The 12866-nt window shown below is 46.3% G+C and overlaps 1 protein-coding gene across 3 annotated transcripts in view; it reads right to left on the minus strand.

Annotated features, from left to right (window-relative positions):
• Window positions 1–4905: 4905 nt before the first annotated feature.
• Window positions 4906–12866, minus strand: part of Trit1 (tRNA isopentenyltransferase 1) — a 38535-nt gene continuing 30574 nt past the window's right edge. The window contains exons 6-11 of one of the 3 annotated variants that reach the window (XR_015047319.1): window positions 11039–11150; window positions 10581–10693; window positions 10291–10368; window positions 7637–7778; window positions 7245–7362; window positions 4906–5728 (exon numbers count right to left, since the gene is read on the minus strand). Coding sequence is in view for 2 of the 3 variants with exons in the window: in XM_085839000.1 (XP_085695126.1) it covers window positions 5559–5728; window positions 7245–7362; window positions 7669–7778; window positions 10291–10368; window positions 10581–10693; window positions 11039–11150 (701 nt within the window). In the remaining variant the exon portion in view is untranslated. The remainder of the gene's footprint in view (window positions 5729–7244; window positions 7363–7636; window positions 7779–10290; window positions 10369–10580; window positions 10694–11038; window positions 11151–12866) is intronic. The other 2 variants (XM_085839000.1, XM_085839001.1) reach the window with 2 other exon arrangements.

Here is a 12866-nt window from a genome sequence, read left to right on the forward strand (position 1 = left end):
AGGGGAGAGGGGAGAGGGGAGAGGGGAGAGGGGAGAGGGGAGAGGGGAGAGGGGAGAGGGGAGAGGGGAGAGGGGAGAGGGGAGAGGGGAGAGGGGAGAGAGACCCTAGCAAGTTAATAGAGGCAACTTACTAGACAAGCCTGGAGTTTAGTGTTCTGTGATATGGATTCAGTGAAGACCAAACACCGAAATCTGCACTCCTCAGTTCTTGGCTTAGGACTTGGCTCATTTCTTTAGTGGATAAATGTGGCCATGAGGAAGTTCTTGCCCATGGATAGCAAGCAGCAGACTGGCAGGGGACCCATCTCCTGCCTCCCCTCCCCTTTGCCTTCCTCCAGTCTGGGACCAGTGATGACTGGCTTCAAGGACACAGATGAGGACAGTGTTCCCGAGGATGCTGAAGCAACATGATACAAGGAAGCCGTGTCCCTGGATGACCACTGGTCCCTGGATGAGCTGCTCCACTGACCTGGCCTGCACTCTTCAGAAAAGCTACCTCAGAACCCAGAGCTGTTACATGAGAAAGAATGAGCATGTTGTTCTGTAAGCCACTGCATTGCCCAGTCTCTGTTACAGCAGCTTAGCCTTTTACCTTAACTAATAAACACAACATGCCCTTCCTTTGTGAGTATCTAGAATGGCTTTACAAATGCCCAGTGACACTGTAGAAAACAGCCACCGTAACATCCAAGTAGGTAATAATCAAACAATGAAATTCCTGCCTGTAGCAAGCGACCACCTCAGGATTTCCTCAGCTTGTGTAAAGACCATTTAATGGTTGAAACAGACCACTTATGTTAAGGCTCATTTAGTTTCTATGCGACTAACTCAATAAGCATTTGACTGTCTCTCCATGCTGGGGTCATAGTCACTGAATTCACAAAAGGTTTTTTTTGTTGTGTGAGTGCACGTTTGCCTGTTGTGTTGTTGGCTTTTAATGTGTTGTGAACTTTTGGTTTTGTGCTGTGGATCAAACCTGGGTTTACAAATAATGGACAAGAAATTCCAGTAGCTCACCATACCCCACCCTTGTGTAGTTTGTATGTACTGTGTTTTAAGTGGAAAAATTTTCTTTGTTGTCTATAGAAGACTGTGTATAAATAATTATTGAGCATTACAAAGGTGCAAACCATGTATGTATATATACCAAGGGTATATATACATCGTTCCTATTTAGGTCTCAAAATATATATATATCTTTTTTTAACTTATATTTTATTAAGCCAGCAAGTGGTGGTGCATGCCTTTAATCCCAGTACTTGGGAGGCAGAGAGGGCAACTTGGTCTACAAAGTGAATTACAGGACAGCCAGGGTTACACAGGGAAACCATGTCTTGAAAAAAACATAAAAAACGTTAAGTAAAATAAAATAGAGGCTGTAGGGGACCTGCTGGAGAGTTTGCTCAGTTAAGGCTATGTGTTGTTCTTACAGGGGATCCCAGTTTGTCTCCCAACATTCCCATGAGGTGGCTCCTGACCACCTGTAACTCCAAGTCCAGAGGCTCTGACAACTCAGGTCTCCCAGGGCACCAGCATCAAAGTGTGCATGCATACACATAATTGAAAAATACACCTTAATCTCTTCCTCTTCTGCTATGAGGAAGAGGAGTCTAAGTTTCACTGTGTGCAGGAATTCATCACCAAAGGCTCTCAGACAATACTGCTGGTGGCCAACTGAAGCAGCCTGCACCAAAGCACTCTGCTTGTCTAGGGATCAGCTAAGGCCAGACAGTGCAGTCCGAGTAAACGGCTCATAGCAGCCTCCATGGTCCTTCCCAGCTAGTCACAGAGATTTGCTACCTGGGTGAAGAGATACCCCAGGTTGTAGGTATATTTATTCACATAGATACTAATCTCCAAAGAAGGGGGAAATGGGAAATGATGTTTTCAAGGGTACATAGATAAGAACTAAATCAATACAGGCCTTTGATCTCAATACTTGGGGAACAATAAGGTTTCTTTTGAGTTCAAGGCCAGCCTAATCAATCTACAGAGCAAATCTAAATCAGCATGGGCTACACAGAGAAGCTCTGTCTCAATAAATGATAATGACTGTTTTAAATTATCAAATAAAGATGGTTATAAATTCAATAGTTAGGTGATATGGTACATCCTCTTTGAGAGGTCAAAATAGAACAGACTTAGAGTCGGGTGTGGTGGCGCACGCCTTTAATCCCAGCACTCCGGAGGCAGAGGCAGTTGGATTTCTGAGTTCGAGGCCAGCCTGGTCTAAAAAGTGAGTTCCAGGACAGCCAGGGCTATACAGGAAAAACACTGTCTCAAAAAACAAAAAAACAAACAAAAAGAACAGACCTAGATTTAAAGGGGGGGGGGCTGCTGGATTAAATCAGTCAATACTTTTAATACTTCAAACTGCTGGACAAAGAATAAGAGATGTTGGGAGGCCCCTGAGCACAGGCAACCAGCCATGTGGCAGAATGTACACTAGAATAAATGGATATGTTCTACTCAGAGAAGAGCCTAGCTATATGGCTAACATATCTGTAAATATATTTTGAGTCTAAGTCTTACTTCTGAAAGCAAGGGCTGGGAGGAAGAACCAGGACCTAACTTCTACACCAGGTGTCCCGGCTTTGCCACAGCTTGCTGTGACTCTGGTCCACCCATGTTCTGGTTTCAGCTTCCATCTGTACAAAGACAGATGACTGTCTCATGTCTGATGGAGACGGAAGGGCTGAAGACTGTTCCTTCTCTGTCTGCCCTCAGCAGAAGGCTATTCAGAAGGCAGCGCCTGTCTAGAGTCCAGCCAGTACCAGGGTTTTTTGTTGGGGGTGTAGGAATTCCACCTCTGATCCTATCGTTTCTAACATGAGCAGTGGGCGCAACCACATTGCTCAAGTTTAGCAGGCACTTGATAAAACCATTAGACACTGATTGTTGGGTAAGGCAGGTAAAAACATTCTCACATTCCAACAGACACAGAAGTGAGTTCAGAGAAGTTACTGCTCCTAGCCGGTACTTCAGATGGAAGGATTAAAGGCTTTTTGAGACAGAATTAGTAAAACTTGTTTTTCTTGATTGCTGACATTTTTAAAGCTTTAAAATATATTTAGCAACCTAAATGAAGCATTTCAGAAAACTAAGCTTCCTCCAAACACAGCCAGCTCTACACAGCACTTAACAGCTCCAGCCTGCTGGCCTCATGACCAGCCCAGCCCTGGCCCCTTGGCAGAACTCCTCCTTGGCTAGAAGATAATGGACCTAAGTGCTTCGCACTGTTTGACTTACTGCTGTCCAATGCACAGGTAACCACTACCTTTGAAGGGTTTCTTTGCTTCTATTTTGTGTATGCAAGTGTCTATCTGTATGTGTGGGGGCAGACCAGAGAAATGACCATAGGTGTCACTCCTCCTCGGGCACACACACACACACACACACACACACACACACACACGTGCATGCATGTAGAACAACTCTCTGCCTTTTAAAAAACAATTACCATTGTGTAGGTGTGTATGGTGTATGTATGGTGAGAGTATGCAGACATGGGAGCCAGAGGGCAACTTCTGGGAGTTAGTTCTCTTTCTCCCTTATTGAGCCAAAGGGTATCTTGTTTGTGCATGCTACATACTCCAGGCTAGTTGGTCAGAGGACTTCTGGATGGTTCTCCGGGCTGCTGCTCCCATCTCTCAGGAGTTATGGATGACAGGTGCTCACAGTGCACCCACTTTTATATTGGTACTTTTATCCGATGAGCCACCTCACCAGCCCTCTACCTTGATCTTTTTAAAGACAGGGTCTCTCAATGAACCTGGATGTTATGGATTGGCTAGGCTGGCAGGCAAAGAGGTCTAGAGTGCTGCCTTTTGCTGTTCTTCCTTTTCAGAAATCAGATCCTTGTCCTTCTAAAGCAAATACTTGACCCAGAGACTCTGACCCACCACACCCCCACCTCTATTGACAGTGCCTCTCACTTGTCTGCTAGCAGCAAATTATACCAGGTTAGACAAAAGTAGGCACAAGATAATCCTGTTTCTGCCTCCCTAGTAAATGAGAGTAGAAGCATATTTTGTGTTAGAGATGGCTCACTGGCTAAGAGCACTTGATGCTCTCTCTTCTAGAGGATCTGGGTTTGATTCCCAGCACCACAGCACTTCACAATCACCTGTAATGCAAGCTCCAGTTATCAGATGACAGGCAGGCTTGTGGTGTGCAGTGATATCCTCGTCGGTAGGAACAGCAGCACGGTGCCACCACGCCAGGGCTCTTCTGTGGGTTCTGGGGATCTAACTTGGGTCTCATGCCTATGTGACGTGCAATTTACAGATCCAATTTGTTTGTGTTGTGTGGGGGTTGTTTTGGTTTCAATATATAGTCAAGGCTGGCCCTGAACACATGATTCTTCTTACATGACCTTCCAAGGACTGGGGGTCTAAAAATTAAGTCCAGCAGAGATACTCTTTTTGTTGTTGTTTTTGAGACAGGGTTTCTCTGTGTCCTGGAACTCAGTCAGTTCTGGAACTCACTCTGTAGACTAGGCTGGCCTTGAACTTAGAGATCCATCTACCTTTGCCTCCCGAGACCTGGGATTGAAGGCCTCCCTCAGGACACCTGTCTACACTGGTTGATATCAGAGATGGTCCTCCACCCCTCACAGAGTTCTCTAATGGAACTCTGGGGATCTTTGAGGAATGTTGATGAATATGGAGTTTGAGAAAAGCTACCACCAGGCATTAGTGGCGCATGCCTTTGATCCCAGAACTTGGGAGGCAGAGGCAGGTGGATTTCTGAGTTTGAGGCCAGCCTGGTCTACAGAGTCAGTTCCAGGACAGCCAGGGCTACACAGAGAAACCCTATCTTGAAAAACCAAAAAAAAAACAAAAAAAAGAGAGAGAGAGAGAAAAAGCTACCAAAATGACAATGCAGCATGCTGTATACAAACTATAGGGCGTTTACAAATCTTTTTATTTACATTTCAAAAGAATCTATAGATTTCTGCCCTAGATGAAGAGCAACAACAGCCACCATGCACAGGAGCAGCTCAGCGGGTTCTGTGTCTTTTAGTCTTCAAGATCCAGGTCACAACCACCTCAGCCTGACCCCCTCTTCTGTAGATTCACAGAGCTGGGACAGTTCGCTTAATCATCTCTCTGCACTACTCCTTTCTGCCGTTCTCGAGTCCAGAGCTCCTGACTGCGCCTTACAATACTTCAGTCATCTACAAAAGCATCTGGAAACGAGCTATTTTTAGCCAGCGCCAGGGACAAGAACTCTCTTTTAAAGGATGCACTGAATCTTGGTATTCACCACTAAAAAAGATCCTCAAGTAGAAAATGTGCAATCTGTGCCTCTTTCTAAAATAAAACCTTTAAGGTTCAAAGAAAAAAAAATCCCACTCTGAACGACATCATTACCAGACACAACAGGCACACAAGGAGCTGAAAGGCTGCTGTTTCCACTGCAGTCCACAGCACAGAATGAAAGAAGATGGTGGGGCCTTCTGCCCAGCGTTCCTCAGTCCAGGCGTGGGAGAGTGACACTCCCCTCCCTCCTGGACTTGATCCCCACATCTCTGCAAAGGCCACTAGGCATGTCTCTCAAACACTGGCCTTCAGCTCTTGATTGTGCTGCCCTGAGGATTCCCCCTCGCTGCGTTCCGGGTCACAGTCTGGGGAATTACTTTGACTTCCTGTGGCACTGCCAGCATCTAAATCCAACCTTCTTCTTTTCTTCAATTGGTGCAAGTGAGATTTGGATTTTAAATGTGCTGAGAAAACAAAGACCAAATAAACAAAAAGTCATCAGGGTTTTCTAGAATTAATTAAACAAAATAAACAAACAAAAGCATTTAAATATAACTATACAGCCTTTTAAACTGTCAATAAATAACAGAGTAGACACACGTTTATTGCTATTTAAGACGGTCTTAAAGTAGCCTGCACTGACCTCAAACTTAGGCTTTTCCTGCCTTCACCTCCCAAGTGCATGGCTCTAGGCCTGTGCTGTACACTGGCTAAGGCTCTGCCAGCAGGTTTGTCACATGAACTCCCTGGCCCTCTCATCTTTACCCAGTGACTAGTTCATATAGGCTCATTTTTACCACCCTGTTCTGCCAAGAAACCTCCTTTGGGAGCGCCTAGCGAGGGGTGACCAGACTAATCTCCAAATGTATTTATTACGATTTGTGTGTATACATGGGTGCGAGACCTGTGGAAGTGGAAGGTGGTTCTCCCTTTACCATGCTGGTTCCAGACATTGAGCTCAAGTCACCAGGCTTGGCGACAAGCTCCTTTACCCACTGAGCTAGGCTAAATTCTTCTACACATATTAAAAGCATCACTAAAACAAGGTTTGAAGTGTGAGTGTGGCAGCGTTGAGAAGCTGAGAGACTTTGTGTGGGAAGAAGAGTCAGCTTTCTTCTCTAACCAGAGTGTAAGGCGGCCCTGGGCTCTGGGCTCCTCTCCACGGCAGCAGGGGATGGGAGCACGGACTCGACAGATGGCACTACAGAAGGCTCACACAGCCAAGCTCACAAAGACTCCCCCCAAAGGACAGTCAACAAATCGAACCACTAAGTTTCCTTTACAAAGCAATCAGACGCCCTCTCTCTCTTCCCCTTTCATCATTATACACCACCAACAATCAGGGCTTCTTCTGCTGCTCGGGCACACAGCCGTCCCAGTCTCTGACAATGGGGTGCATTTTGCCAGAGATGCCAGTTAATAAACCTAATCACTGTATGGGGTGATATGGAGAGAAACATCTACTCTGAGAGTCCCAGCGAAGCACGCTCTGCGCAGGCTTCCTGCCGCTGGGCAGGCTAGTACAGGCTAGCTCTCACTGCACTTCTTCCCATCTCCTGTCACTGTCTGAGCCATCACCAGTTCAACAAGTTATCTAGAGAGGCTGAGAGACCTCTGGGCCTGAAGAACCCATGATGCCTGCTCCCTTCCAGCTGTGCTTCCGCTCCAAACTAGCCTGAAGGAGTTGCCTAAAATAACTTTATTTCTCTGTTCCACAACTAAGTTCTACACAGGAAAGGCCAACAAACTTCTCTCAATAGAATACTCCTATTCTAGCTGCATCTGGAGGGTAACGGTCTTCTGCATGTCAGGCTACAGAGGTAATTCCCTAGTCTGGGAAAAGTTCTCAGGAATCTGTCCTCTTACAAAGCTGATTCCAGCATTCAACTATTAAAGACTAAGTTTTAGAAAGTGTGACACCCCCACCCACCCAAATATACTTCCCATGACCCTCCACACAGCCCCTCATCTGCAATCTACCTGCCCATTCCCGGTCCCCAATGATGATCCGGTCACAGAGGTCACACATGTGGTAACTTCTCTTGTTCTCACTTTCATTGTATGCCATCTTCACTGGCGTGGCTGTAGGTTTGTGACCCTAAGAGAAAAACATGCAGGGGCACTCAATGCAAAGAGATTTGGGGACAAGTCTTTGATGTTAAAGAGAATGGGATTTTCCCAAGATTCCTTTTTCATCCCCCAGAGAGCAGGTGGGCTGTTAACAGATTTTAGCAACAACCTTTCTAAATGTGAAAGCAAAAACAGGCTCCAGAGATGTAACAGCAGTCAGCCCTGCTGCTTTATCCCATTGAAAAGGCATTTGGCTCACCAAAATAGCAGCAAAAGTGCCAGTAAAAGAAAACTGTGCAAACCTGATCATAGGCCAGGCCTCCTTAATAGTCACCTGGATGAAACTTTGAACTATATTGACAGCAGGTTCCAGAACAGACTCCTCCCACTTGGAAACATCAGATACTTCTAAGCCATATACCGGGGGGACACTGGGCCCAGGTCCTAATGATGACAAAGAAAAGTTGTGAAAGCCTGGCCTATAAGTTCCAATCTCTTCTGTTTCTAAGACTCTTAAAACCCTCAAGCAGAACACACGGGGCCAAAGGAGCGACACTCTGACCATGCTATGATTCTACTATAACTATGAGCCACAACCTCAAAGACCCACAGCCTGACTCAGGGGCGGAAACACGGATGACCATGTAAACAGGGACTTAGGTGCAGAGTCTTCCATCCGTAAGGAAATCAAAATGGAGTAACAGCTCTGGTGAGCACTAGGTGGGCTGCTGTGATACAAAGACAGTACTTTATAGGAGGAACTAAGCTAAGAGGTTTGAGTAAGTGCCTACTCTATTAGCCTTGGGGCTGATCTAGTTAAATCTCACCCTGCCCTCCATGCTTTTGGGGAGGAGTGTCAGAGAGTCATGTGGCCCAGCCCTGACTGTCCTCAAACGCACAATGCACCTGAGTTAGGTCTTAGAGCCTAGATCCTCCTGCCTCTCGACCTTCTAAGTGATGGGATTACAGCCACGTAGTACAACACCAGGTTTCCGAACACCTTTTTAAGGACCACATATAAAGGATGATACAGAGCCCAGTCTGTGGTAAACACTTCCGAACAGACGTGAGGCTGGATGGAGAAGGAAAAGACCCCACACAGCTGAGCACATCGACTGTGCTGCAATACTTGAACTGCAGTTCGCCTCTGCATTCCACAGCCACACTAGACTGCCTTCCACAGCTAGGTGAAGTTAGTTACCTAAAGGCAAGAAGCATTGTCCCAGAGACAAAAAATATCAAAGGCATCAAGATGCCAACGGCTGGCAGGTGCTGGCCTTTTGAGTGTGCCAACCACAAATAAGATTCTCCATAGACCGGACTGGCCTACACCTGCCGCCACATGGAAAGGTGAGACCAGGAGAGCGCAGGCAGCACCCACAGCACACCTGGCCTTAGTCAAGCTCTGCACCTGTTTCTAGGCCACTCCACATTTCCCTTTCTCCTCTAAGTCCTTTGTTGGGCTTCTGTGCCCTGTCTAAGCACCTTTCAACAAGTTCTCGGCTCCCAGCTGCTATTTCTGGCTTGGGTCCAAGGCCAAGCTGGGGTGGGGAAGTCCCTCTGGCTCTCTGCCAGGCCATATCCCAGCAGACTAGTCCTGGCCAATCAAATGTGGCTCCTGACTTACAGGGCAGCTGTGCCTTTCACTCTGGCACCAGGATTGAGCCTGCACTGAACGAGGTGCCATTAACCCCTCCAGCCTCAGAGACAGGAGTTACTATTGCCTTACAACAAGAGGAACTTCTAAATCATTATAAAAAGCTTTTGTTTCAGACTTACTGTCAGACATGGGAAGGGAAGTACTTGAGATCTGTGAACATCAAGTTCAGCTGAAACTAAGATGGGACCCATCTATGTATCAAGATAGGAGGCAAAGGGTAAACTGAAGGAAGCGACACCATGCGCTAAGGTGTACATGGTCAAAGGCACCACAGGCAGGGGCAGAGGCTTCAGCTGGCCTAACCTGTAACTGAAAGCAGAACTCTACTGGCAAAAAGTAAACTGGAGATGATTCAGAAGTGTATTTCCAAAGTGTCCACAAGATAAAAGTGGAGTTTCACTACACTTAAATGAATCTCCTTTTAGCTCATAAGCATACCACTGGGGACCTGAGGGCCGATATGAATGCCAGGTAGCCAAGGGCATAGCTTAATGAAACGTGAGCCTAGACTTAAGAGTCAGCCCTGTATTTGGGCTCTCTTGCCTACTAGCCAGGGGTGAAGGTCTTCATGTTCTTATCTGTAAAACAATTACCTTCACCTTGAAGCCCCAATTCAACCATATATAGCACTAAATTTAGTGCCAAAGACACAGCATGAGACTTTGCTTCTCTCTCCCTTAAAGTTCTGTCCAAGTCTGGAAGTGGTTGTACACACCTTTAATCCCAGGACTTGGGAGGCAGAGGCAGGTGGATCACTGTGAGTCCAAGGCCAGCCTGGTCTATACATCAAGTTCCAGGCCAGCCAGAGATGTTATACAGAGAAACACTGTCTTGAAACCCTCCTCCCCTAAAAATGTCCTATCCCATTAAAGTTTCCTTTGAAGCAATTCAAGTACCATGAAAACGATCACAAAAGTAAAGCAAGGAGAAACTTTCATTTTGCTCTTTTTAGTAAAGATCACCAGACCCAGGCCCCACTTTAACTAGGAAAGTTCCCTGCAGCTTTCTGCCTGCTCTTCAGGTACAAAACTGAAGACAGAATCAGATCTGAACACCTAGTCTGCTCACACATTGCTATGCTGCTCTTACAATCTGTTGTAGCCACCACCATCTGTTCAAGGGTGAAGACAAATCTTTAACGGAACCTTAAATTGTTTCTCTTTTTTCCCCCTGAGACATCATTAGAAAACACCCTCAAATAACCATTTATGCAGAAGACCTTGGGGTCCAACTCTTAGGACAGATCAATACTCTGTTAAAAAGGATCCAGAAGATGAAAAGGAAAGTGGGACTTACTGCTCAAAAAGCGGTTTTTAACCCATCGGTTCTGTTTCCGGGCATATCTCTTAGTTACTTGTTTCAGAGCCTCAATACCTGGAAGATACAGCAGACACAATGGCATCTGGGTAAGAACTTCTTTCTGTTAGGAGTCAGCACCCTCCCAGCCCAAGAACAACAAAAGAAATAAGTGCACTATTAGACTCCACAGATAACAATCTCGATGTTTAACTGAGACTCTTCTAGCCTCAGCTCAGACTATCACCCAAGGATGTCCAAGGCTAGGTTACACACGGAGGAATTCACACCTTTCTTTAGAAGCTGGTTACTAGTCTCTGGTGTGCATTTCCCCTCAGTGGTCAGGTACTCGTGAAATTCCTTGAAGCCAATTGACTGGAAGATACCGTGTTGATAGTCCTGGCTGGGAACAGGAGAGTGTCAGCAGTGAGCCACAGCCTCTGGAAGCCAGCGGGGCCTTGGAGGGTGTCACTGATGAGAGAGTGAGGCCCTGAGCAGTTCCTGACTGAGACGCGCCCCCCCCCCCAGCCTCCTCACCCCCCAGGTTAACTCCTTAAACAGTAACTCCTGGGAATGTCTGAAAGAAAAGCCAACTTTCACTCCAAGTATAATGGCCACCTTCAACAGGCCGTGCCACTGCCGGGGCAGAGGACTAGGAAGTAGATCCAGAGCCAGCCAGTCTTGTCTATAGTCTTGCAACCATAGGCAAGCAAAGGAGGGTAAATGAGAACAGCAATCAAATCCTCACCTATTTTCTGAAATGTTCTTAAGATTATAACGTCTGTGAAAACCTCTCAGCTCTTCCAAGAGTCCAGCAGCAAGCATGTCATCCACTCTTTTATCCAAGCGCTCATCTAGAACTTGAGTCAGAACAGCCCATGAATGAATAGCACGTGAAGTGCCTACTACACACTCACATGGCAAATTGACCAGGCTGCCACAAAGAAGGGTTTTCTCTCCGAATGAAAGAATTCCTCTGATATAAAATTCATACTGTATTTACCTGACCTTAGGACTGTGTAAGAGGACAACAAAACAGAGCAGAGCACTCGCCTTCCTGTATCTGAATGGCACGGCGGGAACAGGGGTAGGTCCTTTACCGTGCATTACACACCCCCTGCTTTTACAAATGGCTGAGGGTCTCCTGGTTGACTTTTCTTTTCTCTTTGGTTTTCTGAGACAGTGTCTTACTCTGTAGCCCAGGCTGGCCTGGAACTCACAGAGACTCACTTTCCTCTGCCTCCCGAGTGCTGGGACTAAAGGGTGCGTCACCGCGTCCAGTGGTTGACTCTTCCTAACTTTTGTCATATTTTTTTTACTCTAACTTTGTTGTTTTCATCAGAATTCCCTGGTGCCCTTCTGGTGCAGCTTCAGCTACCCAGGTGAGTGGGATCTCAGCATCCCGTGGTGCAGCAGCCAGACACAGCACTGCCATGAGGCAGCCCAGTAGTTTATACTAAACTGTGTTGGACTGTACAAACATTTCATTACGGAAAAGTTATATCCTTCCATAAACTTCGAACTTCAGGAGGAACTCTCGTCACAAGTAGGACTGTCTGCCCTATCTGTTCACTGCTGCTGCCTCTCGGCCTCTAATGACCATGGCTCTCTCTTACCTTGCTAAGATTTGTTTACCAAGGACTGGTCAGTAAAGCAATGTTTTACTGTTTGAATCTCTGTGAGCACCCTGCTGGGAACTGAACACAACATCTTGTGACTATCAAACAAGTGGCTTACTACTGAGCCACACTCCCAGTCCCACAACTTTGCTTAATATTACTCTATTGAATTCTTAATCAGCACTTTGAGATAAACACTATTATTATCAATTCTATTTTACTGAAGAGTTGGAAAACATAGTGGCAAACTAACTGGCCTTAAGAACTCACAGAGCAGGCGGAAAGCTGGCTCAGCAGTTAAGAGCACTGACTGCTTTTCCAGAGGTCCTGAGTTCAAATACCAGCAACCACATGGTGGCTCACAACCACCTGTAATGGGATCTGATGCCCTCTTCTGGTGTGTCTGAAGACAGCTACAGTGAACTCATATAAATAAAATGAACAAATCTTTAAAAAAAGAAAAGAACTCACAAAATTAGGAGACAGTGAGCAAGCGTGTAAGGTGAAACGACATCTTCAAGACTGGGCCATTCACCACTGGGTGCTCACTGGATGCCTGCTGGGTGAAACCGTCCCCAGCACAGGGCATCAGGATACTTTAGCAACAAATGCTATCAGGTTAGCTAGCCAGTCGCCACACCCATTTCTCAGGCCTACTGAGAGATCCTACCAGCAGCCAACCATGAGGTCCGACAGGAAGCCTCCCTCACTCTGTCCTTTCAACCTTCTCAGCAGCAGTCTCTCTTCAGTCTGCACATTTCATCTGAGAACCAGTGTTCTCCTTCCCTTCTTTCCTGAATCACTAAGGAAGCACTACATGGGGTCTAAGGCAAGGTGTGGTGGCTGACACAGTAAACTTGGGAGCTCACACTAGTGTTCACTGTCAGCCACCAGTGGTTCAAAGCACTTGACACATAAAACCCTAGTATTCTCCGTTTTGTCTCAGACAGACTCTGG

Source organism: Mus caroli, unplaced genomic scaffold (assembly GCF_978045245.1).
Source record: "Mus caroli unplaced genomic scaffold, Mus_caroli_1 scaffold_6, whole genome shotgun sequence".
In the NCBI taxonomy this organism is placed as follows: Eukaryota; Metazoa; Chordata; class Mammalia; order Rodentia; family Muridae; genus Mus; species Mus caroli.